Here is a 14,575-nt window from a genome sequence, read left to right on the forward strand (position 1 = left end):
TCACGACTCATCAAACTTTGCACAACTCACTTGTTTTGTTTTTACATCTGCGTGTGCAGATTGAAATCCACTTGAGAAAGGTTTGTACAAGGAGAATAATCAGGAAAAGTATAATCCCTTCTGGTAATATGTAATTATCTCCTCTTTGGACCAACCTCTTACACACAACACGTTGCAGTAAGAAGAGCCATTAAATCTTCTGATGTGTTGAGCGGCTTTTAAAGCTGCTTGAGAGCTGTTAAACCAGACTTGGTCTTATTCATAAAAATGGCTAACCGCATTAAAAAACAATTCAGTATTCTTGATTTAGACTCTACAGAGCACTGCTACATTTGCAAAATATGTTACCCAGTGTCACTACGCAAACCCCGGAAACTATTTAGTGAAGCTGCTATAATTTAGGAATATAAACAGTACTGAATTTTCTCACATTATATTCATATTGGTTTCAAAAGGGTCGTATGTATTAGCTACGCAGAATCGCTTAAGAAAATGTACCTCTGCGTTCAAGTTGTCTGCCAGACTTTCAAGAAACTGGCTCTCGATTGGATTCTGCTGAGTAAGCAGGGTCAGGTAATGGCTGAGTTTGTCATGTGTTGTAATAATGACGCCTTCTCCAAATTTGTCAAACTGAGGTCGTCCAGCTCGACCAAATATCTGCATGACATCTAAAATTCCAAGGTCAACAAAGGAGCCTCTTTTTGCAGCATAGATCTGTGTTCCCTGGTTGACGGAAAGTTAATAAAAATTAACATAAACACACATGAGTCTAATCCAGATGAGCTGAAGACCAAAATTAGGCAAATACAGCAGGATTTCAGGAGTGTACTTAAACTAATCCTTCCATAATCTGTGATATATTTAAATCTTTACTATCCAACTAGATTCCCAAAGGGGAGAGACAGTTTTTTTTCAAGCAACCCCCCTCTAACTTTACTAGATAATTAGCAGCATACTTTACCCCCACAAACGTACCTTTCCTTTTGCAAACAATGGTAAATATATGACACTTTATAGATTTTTAATGGCTAATATGGAGAGAGGATATGCTCTTACCTTAATAATGACAGCATGAGCAGGAAGATTGACACCCCAAGCTAATGTAGCTGTACAAACCAATACTTTTATATAGCCACGAGAAAACAAGTTTTCCACCAAACTTCTGTCTTGCCGCAGCATTCCTGCATGATGAATACTGAATCCATCAGGAAACATTTCACGCATTTGCTTGTTTCTGGATCTTTGAACCTTTTCATAGACAAGTGAAAAAATAATATTTACATTAAAATGCAATAATCCTGGCACATACAAAATTGCTTCCAACAACACAACCACAGATAGGATGCAAATAAACTGCCCTTCTAACCACATTAGTGGTTTGTTATTGCTGTTACTGGAAATGGATATCATTCATATTGTTAGTTCTGTATCCCTAAACAGTAAGGTAAAAGGTAAAGGACCCCTGGACGGTTAAGTCCAGTCAAAGGTGACCATGGGGTTGTGGTGCTCACCCTTGCTTTTAGGCCAAGGGAGCCGGCATTTGTCCACAGACAGCATTCTGGGTCATGTGACTAGCATGACTAAACCGCTTCTGGTGCAATGGAACACCATGACAGAAGCCAGAGCACACAGAAATGCTGTTTCCCTTCCCACCACAGTGGTACCTATTTATCTACTTGCACTGGTGCACTATCAAACTGCTAGATTGGCAGAAGCTGAGACAGAGTAATGGGAGCTCACCCCATCATATGGATTTGAACCACCGACCTTCTGAATGGCAAGCCCAAGAGGCTCAGTGGTTTAGACCACAGTGCCACCCACGTCCCGTTCCCTAAACAGTACAGGCCATGAAGGCCAAATGGTGTAAGACAGTAAAGCGCTGTTTAAGCCAAATCACAGGGCAACTGGATGTTTTCCACTGTAGACCGCTCCGCAAATAATTCCACCCTCGCAGTCCAAATACGCATTTTGAGACTCGCTTCTTAATTTACCATGATATATTTGTATGATGTTAGTGCTGCTGAAGTGGCTCATCTTAGGTCAGACTCTTGTTATATACCTTCTTTCCTAGTAAGCTAGGAAAGTTGGATGTCATCCATAAATAATAAAGTCAAACTCAGAGCAGATTTACTGAAATCAGTGGATTTGATTTCAACGGGTCTACTCTGGCAAACACTGGCTATCACCCTATGACTTTAATTTTAATCTTGTAAACCGTGTTGTGTCCACAGACAAAATAATAATAAACCAAATCAAGTCAATGGAAGTAACTCTTACAAAATCATTCTGAATCAAAGGCCTGACTTATGTCTCAGACAGCAAAAACCTGCACAAATTGAAGTTTTTACAAAGAATATTGGGATTTCATAACATCCTTGCGGAAATGAGCTCATATTTGTGGGCTAGAAACTGAGCATTTGCAATGCTTCTACAGAATTGCCAGATGGATATATGCTCAAAGGGGCATTCTTGGGTCTTCCTTGAGCAGAACAAGTAAAATATTCAGTGTAGAGGGGCAGTTAATAGGCTTCTAAATATGCATAGGTGCATATTTCAGTTGATGCATGTTTTGGAACAGAGGAATGGGCATACACATAGCATCCCCAAACAAAATTGTGTTATTTGCCTTCCTATTCAGATACTGAATAAATTTCAGTTACCAAATGATATAGTTCATCTTCAAGAATGCTTCATGGTTAACTTCTGAAGAACTGATATATTACTAGGACACAAAACTCCTTCCTTTCCTGAGGTTGTGGGCAGTAAGAGGAAGCCCATTTTCCAGAACAAACATTTCATGTCTCCAGATTTCAAAGGTACATTAGAAAGGGACTTCTGCTGAAGACCTTAACTTAGCCAACCAAACATTATGTTCAATTTACAGCCTGGGCTCAGTTCCTCACTTCCTTTTCAGTAGCTTGTAAAGTATGGATGCGAGACTACAAATTACATTTGAAGGCAAAGAAGAATAAATCGAGATTTCAAGGGTGCTCTCTCAGGATTTCCATTAAAAAACATAAAACTGGAAAGACTGCTAAAGCTGACTTTGCTTCAGTGGTAACAAAGATAAAAACATGCTCCAAATAGTTCCGCCTCCTAATGCACACAATCTAACCAACAAAACACATTCTGAAAAGACCTCTGGGTATAGGGATGAATATAAATTCAACCAACCAACCAACCAACCAACCAATAAAATATATTCAATGGTTGGTAACCAAGTCCCAACCTACATATTTCAGAGTTCTTTCAAAGGAAACTGATCCTCCAGCAGTTTGAACAATGCAACCTTGATTTAAAGTTGTCCACAGTACAATAATCTTACTGGACTTTCACTATCATTGTGTATAACCTTTAGGATTAAATGACAATTAAAGGCATTTCTGATTATGTTTGTTCAACCTTATGAAAACCAGGAATTATACATAATTACTATAATAAAAATCTGTTACAAAGTTCTAACACTAAAGCTCATCTTCTGAGGAAGTCTACCAACATACACATCCCAAGCTGCCAACTTAAGTATCTCCTCAGGCCATAGACATTTCAGGCAGCGAAAAGAAAAAAAGGGCATGGCTGGTGTAAGAAACAAAAAAGAGGATAATGATATGGGGTTCCTCACCTTTCCTGTCTGTTCTCTCTCCTGCAGGTGCTTTCTTGCTCCTCAACATCAGCTCCCAACAAGGACAATTGGGTCATGCTAGGCAATGGCAGATCACACCGCACCATTTCCAAGGAATAGTCTTTTCCAACTATACAATTCTATAAGCTAGTGTAGCAGGAGTTGTTCCTTGCTTCACAGTCCAAAAACAAATGACCCAAGGTGGCTCATATAATGGTAGTATCCTCCTCCCTAGTTTTTTTTAATGGTCTCATACAATCTTGCATGTAGAGAACAAAACAATGTCATAATGATGTATCTTCTCTCAAGCAGTAGCCAAGAGAGATTAATTTTACTATTGACACTATCCCTCAAAATACCTTGCGAAGGAAAATGAGCAATCCTACAGTGTTGTAGAGATGGTGCATCACAGGGAAACAAAACTCATATATCAAAGGCAGCAACAATAACCATCTTAATGCAGAATACAATGAGAATGTAATACTCTACTTAGGGGTATCTAAATAATAAATAATAAATACATTTTAAGCTGATGTACATTTAAATACATTTTAAGCTGATTAAGCTGCTTTTCTCAATTTACTTGAGTAGGATTAAACATATTTATCAGGTTATATCCATGCTGCCATTGCATTAGTAGAAGAGATTTCACTCATGCAATGGGACTTTCTCTTCCTCATTTCGCCCTGTGCACTCTCAAAAATTTGTTCCAGTGGGTTGAGGGAATCTCCACAGCAGATTCTTGGGGTGAATGGGGGCAGGGCTTCAGGGGGGAGGAGAGGTAGGGGAAATCCTGTTTTGTGAACTGAAGTCTGTTCTGTTTACACAACAGTAGCATTAGATACAACCCATTGGGTGGGAGTTAGCCAATGAGTCCTGTCAGCAGACACCGAGGACGGCCGATTGCACAGTGTGGCGTTCCCCCTGTGCGCTCACAGTGGGGCAGCAAGGAGAACCCTCAGAATAGGGGAAGGCATGCCAAAATGCTTGCCCTGATGGAACTATCACTTTAGTGAGATGTTGAATTCCTCCCATTATGTTATTTATTGTGGGTTATATTCAGATTAGTGGAAGGAGAACCTGAAGTGTCTGCAGGAAGAAGCAGGGGAAGTGATTCCTCGTTCCCCCTGCATCTCACAAACATCTGCTCAGAAGGTAGGAAAATGGTGCTGGAGGGCTGCAGAAGGAAGGGAAAACCCACAAAATTCCCCCCTTCTCATAGACTCTTTTCTCATAGACTCATAGAATTGTAGAGCTGGAAGGAGCACCAAGGTCCATCTAGTTCAACCCCCTGCAAAGCAAGAATCTCAATTATAGCACCTGCTTTAAAACCTCCAAGGAAGGAGAGTCCACTACCTCCTGAGGGAGTCTGTTCCACTGTTGAACAGTTCTTACTATCAAAAGTTCTTCCTGATGTTAATTTATTTGGAAAATCCTTTCTTGTAACTCGAATCCATTGGTTGGTTCCTAGCCTCTGGAGCAGGAGAAAACAAGCTTGCTCCATCCTCCATATGAGAGCCCTTTAGATATGAAGATGGCTATCATATCTCCTCTTCTGCTAGATCTCAAATCATTTCGTAGAGAGAACTGCAAGCATGGATCTTATTCTATATTTATAACCAGCATTTCCTATGGTGACATATCTTATAGCAGTGTTCCCCAACTTTGGGCCTCCAGCTGTTTTTGGCCTACAAATCCCATCATCCCTGAGCACTGGCCTTGCTAGCTAGGGATGATGGGAGCTGTAGTCCAAAAACAGCTGGAGGCCCAAGGTTGGGGAACACTGCCTTATAGGACAGCTGTGAGGAAAAAACGAGGTGGAGTAATATATCTCAGTTCATATAAAGTAGTTACAAAATAAGTTATAAATACGCCCTTCATAATTTGCAATCAGCTGCCAATATACATGACTATACAGTGGTGCCTCGCAAGACGAAATTAATTCGTTCCGCAAGACTTTTCGTCTTGCGGAAATTTCGTCTTGCGAGGCACCGTTTCCCATAGGAATGCATTAAAATTTAATTAATGCGTTCCTATGGGGGGGAAAAGTCCGGGGGCCCCTTCCGACCGGCACAGGAGCCGCGTGGCGCCGCGTTTTAAGGCTGCAGCGAGCGAACAGCAGCGCTGCTGTTCGCTCGCTGCAGCCTTAAAACGCAGCGTGGTGCGGTCCAGTGCCGGCTTACAGTGGTACCTCGCCAGATGAATTCGTCTTGCGAAAAACAGCCATAGACAAATTCGTCTTGTGAGTCAACTAAAAACTCGCAAAACCCTTTCGTTTTGCGAGTTTTTCGTTGTGCGAGGCATTCGTCTTGCGGGGTACCACTGTAGTTAGATATCTAGTCATACTAGTAATCTATGAAATGAGTAATAGCAAATTTCATTATGCCACCCTGAACAACTCTGTCATCCTATATGCAATTGCCATGCCCATAGCAATATTAGGTGCATTCAATAATATGTAGCTATCTGCTTTTGAGGTGGCTATATCTTTCAAGAAAGTACACTTAAAACATTGGCATCAGGACACAGAGGGCAGCATTGCCCAGTGGATGGAACATTAGGCTTGAATAATTGACGGCAAGGTTCACAAGGCAGCCTCTGCCAGACTCAGATGTTCAGATACTACAGAGAAAAGTGACAAAAGGTGTGTGTGGGGAGGAGCTACTTGTGCTTTTGCTTTCCCAATTTTTCTTTGCAAAGCAAGATGTATATGTCTCAGCTATAACTGAGATCTTACTGAGGAGAGAGAGCAAGTCCCTGAACATCAGTTTTCTGTTCCCTCTTTTTCATTCAGCCTAAGATTGGTGGTCAACAAACTGGAAAAGGTTAACATAGCTTACTCACAAGGCTGCAGTGCAGGGAAATGAGATTATAAACATCCCTTGCTAATTGAAACATTCCGTGTAGAATGATAAACACAAACTGACCCCAAATAAATGGACTTCCAGTCAGGCTTACACAAGAAATGGACATGCGATTCTTACAGGACTATCCTACTCAAGTTTACTCTAAAGTCCCACTGTGCTCACTTGGGCTCACTGCCTAGTAAGTGTATTTAGAATTGCAGTCTTAATATACTACATTTTGATCTACTTTCCTGTAGAACAGAAGGAGTGCTGGAAGATTGCGTACATCCAGCCAGGTGCTTCTTAAATTCTTGCAAATATACAGCCAATTTAGGCACCTGACAGTGTTGAAGCATAGAACTGGCACCAAAGAGACTTTCATTAGTCCTCAATGGTGTTGTTTTGCAAGTTTCAGAGGCAAACAGGTAATATACATAATCATCCAGTTGTTTTATATCATCAAGGCATATTTAACAGGTAAGTGTAAAAAGCAACTACACTACCTACAGGAAGGCATTATGTTATTTGGAACATCTGTTATCATTTATCACCACTGAGCATGTTTGAACACAATGGCCCAGGTTGGATGATCCTGGCTTAGTAACCTGAGATTCATAAGTGTTTTCCTCACACAAGCTGCTTTGTGTGAGCTGTGATTAAACCACGAAGTATTTAACCATAGTTTCCCATTTTGTCTGAACCAGCTTCAGTCCTTAAACCAATTTCAAACAATGGTTAAGATCCTGTCTTGTTCTGATGCTGGTGAGGATACTTTACCAGTTCAGGCAACTTATGGTTAATTAGAGACTTCTTGGTTTGATGACCGCATCCTGTGAAGGGAGGAATCGAAGGGCTGTGTGTGTGAGCAAGAGACTTCTGCAAATCTTCACTTAAGAAACCAATATATGATCATCTAAATACAGCCAATAACTGCAGAAAGTATTGACCTTGTTAAAATCATTCCATTTGTCACATTCCCCCTCTCACCAGCTTAAAGTAAGAATAGAGGAAAGGTTACTTTCAAAGTGCTGAGTGTAGAAAGTATATTCAAAAACATAATCAGAGTATAAATAAAGGTACCAATACTTAAAAAATAAGATATTAAAAGACAGCAGCAACCCAGATTATATACTGAAAAATGCAATCAAATACAAAAATGTGCAATAACAAAAAAATCCACAAGGTGGCTCTCAATACTATATCTGTTCTGAAGATAATTTTCAGTTTAAAACTGATTCAAAACTAAAATGCTGGTATAAGGCATGTGACGTAAGTACATTAAAAGAAAAATAGTCTTCCTGTTTCCTGCCTCTGCTTGGTGTGAACAGCTAACTCAAGGTTCACATAAAAGATAAGTGGCTAGAAAATAAAAAAACACAGCAAACCTTTGTAAACTTGCAGGTGGTACTTTATTTATAGATTGCTTCTTTTCAATCATCACACCAGCTCAACAACTTTGCTAAAAAAAAAAAACCCACAACTTTTGTGTTGGGATATTCGCTTTTTGAAATATGGCAACCGTAGACTAGGGAGACCAGGGTTGGGATTCAATGAATGAGTCCTGTCAGTGGAAGCTCTGTACAAGGACTTGTGGTTGTACAATAGGGATTCTCTTCTCTCCCCTGCCCCCAATGCCCCTGAAATTGGCTTTGGTGTGGGGTCAAGAGAACTCCCGGAACAGCATGTAGGTGGAAGAGAGGGAAGCCAAAATGCCTTCACACAATGCTGACTTCCTCCCCAGGGTTCAAATCCCTACAAATGACGCTCACTCAGTGACCTTGGGTCAGTCATCGTCTCTCAGCCTAGCTACCTCACAGGGTTGTTATATGAAGACAAAACAAGTAGGGGAGAACAGCGTAGAATACATTGAGCTCTTTGTTCCATGCCCCTCATCCCTAGCCACTGCTGAATTTACTGAAATGCAACTTGAAAGACTGTATGACAGCTGCCTGTGGTTTAGCATTATGTCCTAGGCACCCCAAGCCAAGAAATGTGTTTGTCTGAAAGTTAAGTCTTAGACACTTACAGCAACTCCCATGGTGCCCCAGATAAACATTTGCACATGTTTCTAGCCTCTAGGCATCTGTCCCAAGGTCGGTGCCCTGTGGAGCAGTTGCAGTAACAGTAGGGCCTTGCCTTTCCACCAGCTTATGTACCCTCATCTGACAGGGTACATGTACACAACCTGAGACTTCTCCTGCACAGAAGGCATCACTGCTCTTCCCTCTTCAAGCTTCTCCTGGTTCTAGGAGACAGCAGGGGGGGAAGTGGCAGGGATTTGACTGCCCCATCCCTCGCTTGAACAGCCTCTTCCCCCAACATGCCCATCTCTGTCTCTGACGGCCCTGACCCTTCCTCTCCCCCTACTGGCCTGGCTTCAGCCTCATGGTCAGTGCCAAACCCCATAAATCGCTGGCCCCCTCTCCTGGATCAATCCCCTGGCCTTCTGCCTCCGTCACACGCTTTTCAGAGCCTTGCCGGTCCCTGACACATTATGTCTGAAGCAGGCCTTCAACTCTGATTAGCTGCTTTTTCTATAAGCCACTGCTTTCCAGATCCTGTCTCTCTCTGTGTGTATGTGCGTAGGTTCCTTCACTGTCAACTATTTCCAATTCTTAATGTTTCTGAAAGGGATTGACATCATCCATAATGCCTGAAAGCTTTAGTCGAGAATAAATTCCTGAGAGTAATTCTTAATTACTTACAGATGTCTGTTAATTCCTATGAGAGGTTTTATTTCAAAATTGAAAGGGCAGGTTGTCTCCTGTCAGGCTCTTAAAAAATCCACTGGCTCTTTATTTTGTCAAAATGTTATGCTACGTGGAATAGGAAGCTGCTGAAGTAAAATAGACTCTCTCTTCAATGTCATCTTTCCCAGCATGAGGACAAAAGTAATTTTGTTTCTAAAGCTTGAACGAGTTTCATTATTGACCGGTATCCAAACAAATTACAGTTTGTTAATAATTCATGGTGTGGGTTATTCAGAGGGAAGGGGAAGATATGCCTACAACTATCCACATCTATCCACACATGCATGTGTGTGTACATACACACTATCACTGTGGGTTTGCCTCTCTGCCATATGACTACTATGACAGAAGAGTCCACATGCCCCAATCAGGGGAAAGTCAAGCCAACCTACCAGAGTGAACCATGTCCCGACAAAGCTGGGTTGCTCCTCTATTGGCAACCCATAAGACACAGAATTGAGACTGGAAACGGAACAGTCCCAGGAACAGCAAACCCTATGACCTCCATATGTTGCAGACTATACGCCAATCATCTCTAACCACCGACCATATTTGCTGGGGCTGATGGGAGTTGTAGCCCCAAATATCTGGATGACACAATGTAGATAACCTCAGACTATGGAACACCCTCCCATCAGATGTCAAAGAGATAAACAAGTATCTGACGTTTAGAAGACATCTGAAGGCAGCCCTGTTCAGGGAAGTTTTCAATGACTGATGTTTTAATGTATTTTTAATCTTTGTTGGAAGCTGCCCAGAGTGGCTGGGCAAACCCAGCCAGATGTGCAGGGTACAAATAAATTACTACTACTACTACTACTACTACTACTACTACTACTACTATTATGCCATGTCTAATTTATAATGGTTGGTTACATACTGGTATGTTTGAAGCTAGCAAATATCTGCTTTTAGCCCCACCCCCACTGCTATATAAAGGACAGAAAAATGGAAAAAATATTGTAGAGCTGCACTCAAAGTTCCCATTGCTCATAATTTCATTTTTTGGATGGATGTGCTGGACAGTTCACAGCACAAGCCAACAATGAGGGAGGAGCAAAGGGCCAAGGGGTGCGCATCAGCAGGTTGCTCTTTCACATTAAACCATAGTGTCTTTTATCTATGATGGATAATGTGATGCGCAAACCAGGCCATTTCCTTTTTTGAATACAAGGTGGATAAGAACACAAGTTCGTTTGGCCACAGTGGGTCCTACCCGCCCCCAAATCCCTAAACTTTATTCTACTGAGATATTATCTCATTTAATTATCCCAAAGATATTGCCAGAGTATAGATGGGAATATGAACAGTGTTAATTAATAACACCTCCTATATCTCATCATCCTACATTTATTAAACACTTTTTTCCATTTTATAAGGTCATCTGCAGAATTCTGTAATTACCTGCTTAGCAAGACGCAAACCAGATTAACTAATCTTTTACTGAAAAAGTATTATTGTTCTCAGTAAGCAAATAAGATAATCCCTTTTTTTAAAAAAACAACAACACACTAATAAATTCTTATATATATAAAAAAAAACCACTAAGTCATTTTCATTCAGAACATTAAAAAATAAGTCTTCAGTAAAAGGAATTCATTACAAGATTGCAACATGCTAAAATCAGAAGGGGAAGGGGGAAATGCAAAAAGGATGCTAACAGCAGAAATCCCAGAAGCTATTTCGCAGCCAGTGCAGATGGACCAGGATTGGTGTCATATACTGAAACCGTCTTGTCCTGGTGAGCAACCTGGATGCCAAATTCTGCACCAGCTGAAGTTTTCAAATTGTCTTCAGATGTAGCCCCACGTAGAACATGTTGCAGTAATATAACCTAGAGTGGGGGTCAGCAACCTTTTTCAGTTGTGGGCCGGCCCACTGCCCCTCAGACCATGTGGTGGGCCGGACTATATTTTGAAAAAAATAATAATGAACGAATTCCTATGCCCCACAAATAACCCAGAGATGCGTTTTAAATAAAAGCACACATTCTACTCATGTAAAAACACCAGGCAGGCCCCACAAATAACGCAGAGATGCCTTTTAAATAAAAGGACACATTGTAGTCATGTAAAAACACGCTGATTCCCAGACCGTCCCAGGGCCTTAGGTTGCCTACCCGACCTAGAGGTTACCAGAGCACAGTCATCAGAAGTTAGGCTATCTCTGTCCAGACAGGGGTGCAGCTGAGCCACCAGCCAAAGCTGATGGAATTTGTTCCACATCACTGAGGTCATGTGAGGCTCAAGCCATAGAAATGGATCCAGAAGTACTCTCAAGCTGCATACCCAGAGTGGACTCCCTCCTTAATGTAGGTTTTTAAGCATATGTTGGATGTCCATCTGTCATTAATGCTTTAGTTGGGATTGCTGCATTGCAGGGGGTTGGACTAGATCAGGGGTCAGCAAACTTTTTCAGCAGGGGGCCGGTCCACTGTCCCTCAGACCCTGTGGGGGGCTGGATTATATTTTGAAGAGAGAAAAAAAAGAACGAATTCCTATGCCCCACAAATAACCCAGAGATGCATTTTTTTTAAAGCACACATTCTAATGTAAAAACACCATGCTGGCCCCACAAATAACCCAGAGATGCATTTTAAATAAAAAGACACATTCTAGTCATGTAAAAACACACTGATTCCTGGACCGTCCTCGGGCTGGATTTAGAAGGCGATTGGGCTGGATCTGGCCCCGGGCCTTAGTTTGCCTACCCATGGACTAGATGAACCCCAGTGTCCCTTCCAACTCTGCAGTTCTATGATTCTATGAAAGCTGCTGACATTTTAAGCAAGGTTATATCTGAATGCAAGCCTTTGATGTGCTCTGCTTTGGTTTTGTTATGATATATGTTTTGCATAAATGAGCTGCAAACTACAAATGACTCTTTCCTGCAAACATCAGCAGATGAAACATCTCTTTTGTTTGTGTGTCTCACAGGGCAGTGAAATAGCTCCATTAATTATCACTAATGAGAGAGCAACCTATGGGTTTTAGCAGCAAACTGTCACTTATGGAAAATAATATTAATGTTTTAGTAATGTGTAGCTGTTTCTTAACAGATGGATTTTAATTAGCATGACATGTCAAGGAGTACCAACAACAACAACAACAACAACAACAAAAAGTGAACGCACTTAAATCCCATGTTGAAATATTAGCAGACAGCACACGTTCTTCCACCGTAAATTAACCATGGTTGAACTTTGCAGTCACAGCTGGAGCCAGGGAGAAATACAGAAGTCAATGTTAAGAGCTCAGTGAATAAGTAGAATAGGTAAATTATTAGTAATGTTTACAGTTGGTTTGGCAAATGAAGTCAAGGATGCAGACCTTCACTTCTCCAGCCAGAGCCAGTTTCCACAGTACCGGGGATGATGGTTAGATAAACTTAGGAAGACAAATCTGTCAACTGACATGAGCATATACTCAATATAAACCTAAAAGTACGGTACTCACAGAGCAACATCTACAGTACACTCTATTTAAGACCACCTCAGAATGCCAATGATTCACTCTTGGTAAGCTACAATAACACTAGCACTGATTAACAGCCAACTGCTGCCACAATGTGAATGTGAAATACTGTCAGATACCAAATATTGTGAATATTTTATTTATCATATTCATATCACATCTCCCCCCCCAAAAGGAAACTTGGAATCCCACAAGCAGGGCCCACTTGACACTATAATCATGGGTGTAGGTGTCATGTTGTTCCAGCTAAAAGATTGAGGCCTTTGAGAAGAATGCACATGGTGCTCCTTCCCAGTGCAAAATTAATCCCCTGGCACCTTAAAAATGGTGGCATGAGAAGGAACCAAGTTGAGGACAGCTCTTATATAGTTAAGACCTTGTGATGTTTCCAAGGTGTCACAAGAGGGTGAAATGGTACATTGGCTCCCATGCTATGAGGCAATAGCAAAAGTCTCATGGGTTACTGTTTACAATATGTTTTGACATATATCTGCCTTGCATAAATCATGAATGCCACATTCATGTTTAAAATACTGCTTTCATCAGAAAAAAATGTATTTGCAGCCCTAGAAGCAGACAAAAGTTAAATGCAATGCTTGTGAAATTTAACCCTTAGAATGAATCAGTGTGTTCAAACACAGAACAAAATGTTTAATCCATTAAAAAACACACCATGGTAAGCAGTAAAAAACAGGAAGATATTAATGGATCTTGTTTTGGTAGGACATCAAAACCAATTAGCCATAGAAACCACTTACTTGTTTTTCTAGTTGCCCATAGTCAGGACCTTGGGTTGGCAAAAAGTAGCAAATGTGACCATTATTTTTAGCTTTCTCACGAAGAGCCATTGCAGTTCTGACAGTAGCATTCCGAGCATGAACAAACACCATCACCTTGAAATAAAAGAGATTTAAAAAAAAAAAACATTTAGCAATAGGAATTGGTTAATAATACTAGTGATTTAGGACTAAATTAAATAATAAACACACAGAAGTCATTTTAATCAGGGTTAGTTATCCTCTGGCCCTCCAGAGATTGTTTGACTAAAATTCTCATCTGTTATCGCTAGAATGGCCATTGATCAGGGAAGAAGGGAGATGGAGCCCAACAACCTTTAGAGGTCCACAGGTTATCCAGCCTGTTCTAATTCAGAGCAAACAAATAGATGGTATGTACACTAAATGAAAGCATGTAACCCCCCCCCCCCTTTTTCACAGTCTGCAATTCAGTTTCAGAGCTCTGACTTAGGCTTAGTCCTCACAAGGAGCATATGAGGTCATACAAGTACAGTAGTGCCTGGAACCACTTTGGATTGTATATGAGTGCTCATAGACTTCAAGAACAAAAGATTATCACATGTAGAAAACTAGCATACCAGGGAGAACGATATTTTAACTGCAGTGTGTATACCAACGTGGGTGACCCAGAGTTTTAGCGTTATGAGAAAGAGAGAAAAATGTATCCCTATTCTCTTTCCTAAAATTGTATATAGTTTTATAAACCCGCTTAGCTTTCTTGACTTGAATGGCAGCAACTTCATTTACTTCAGGACTAAAACTTTTTAAAAAGGAAAGGAAAAGACCAGCCTCGATCCAAGACCACAATGCACACTACTTTCAAAATATATTTTTATTTCAGTCTACTGAATGAGCATATAAAACAGAACAACACTGCAGTTCTAAGCGGGTTAACTTAGCCTGTCCTAACTATGTCAAGAGATTTTTTTATTTTATTTCAGTGGCTAACCTCTATGCATTACATTATGCAAATAAGTTGGGAAAAGTAATTTGGAATAGAGAAAAGTGGTTCCACAGCTACAAGCTGTGTAATTAGATCTGTACTCTGAAGTTCAAAGCTAGTTCTGGTGTCTCAAGAGCTGAGAGC

The 14,575-nt window shown here is 40.8% G+C and overlaps 1 protein-coding gene across 2 annotated transcripts in view; it reads right to left on the bottom strand.

Moving 5' to 3' along the window:
• Window positions 1–14,575, bottom strand: part of ASCC3 (activating signal cointegrator 1 complex subunit 3) — a 194,592-nt gene that overhangs the window by 90,395 nt on the left and 89,622 nt on the right. For both annotated transcript variants that reach the window (XM_033143493.1, XM_033143494.1), the window contains 3 exons: window positions 13,450–13,584; window positions 1,057–1,248; window positions 499–723 (listed from right to left, as the gene is read on the bottom strand). In XM_033143493.1, the coding sequence (XP_032999384.1) occupies window positions 499–723; window positions 1,057–1,248; window positions 13,450–13,584 (552 nt within the window). The remainder of the gene's footprint in view (window positions 1–498; window positions 724–1,056; window positions 1,249–13,449; window positions 13,585–14,575) is intronic.

Source organism: Lacerta agilis, chromosome 3 (genome assembly GCF_009819535.1).
Source record: "Lacerta agilis isolate rLacAgi1 chromosome 3, rLacAgi1.pri, whole genome shotgun sequence".
Lineage (NCBI taxonomy): Eukaryota > Metazoa > Chordata > Lepidosauria > Squamata > Lacertidae > Lacerta > Lacerta agilis.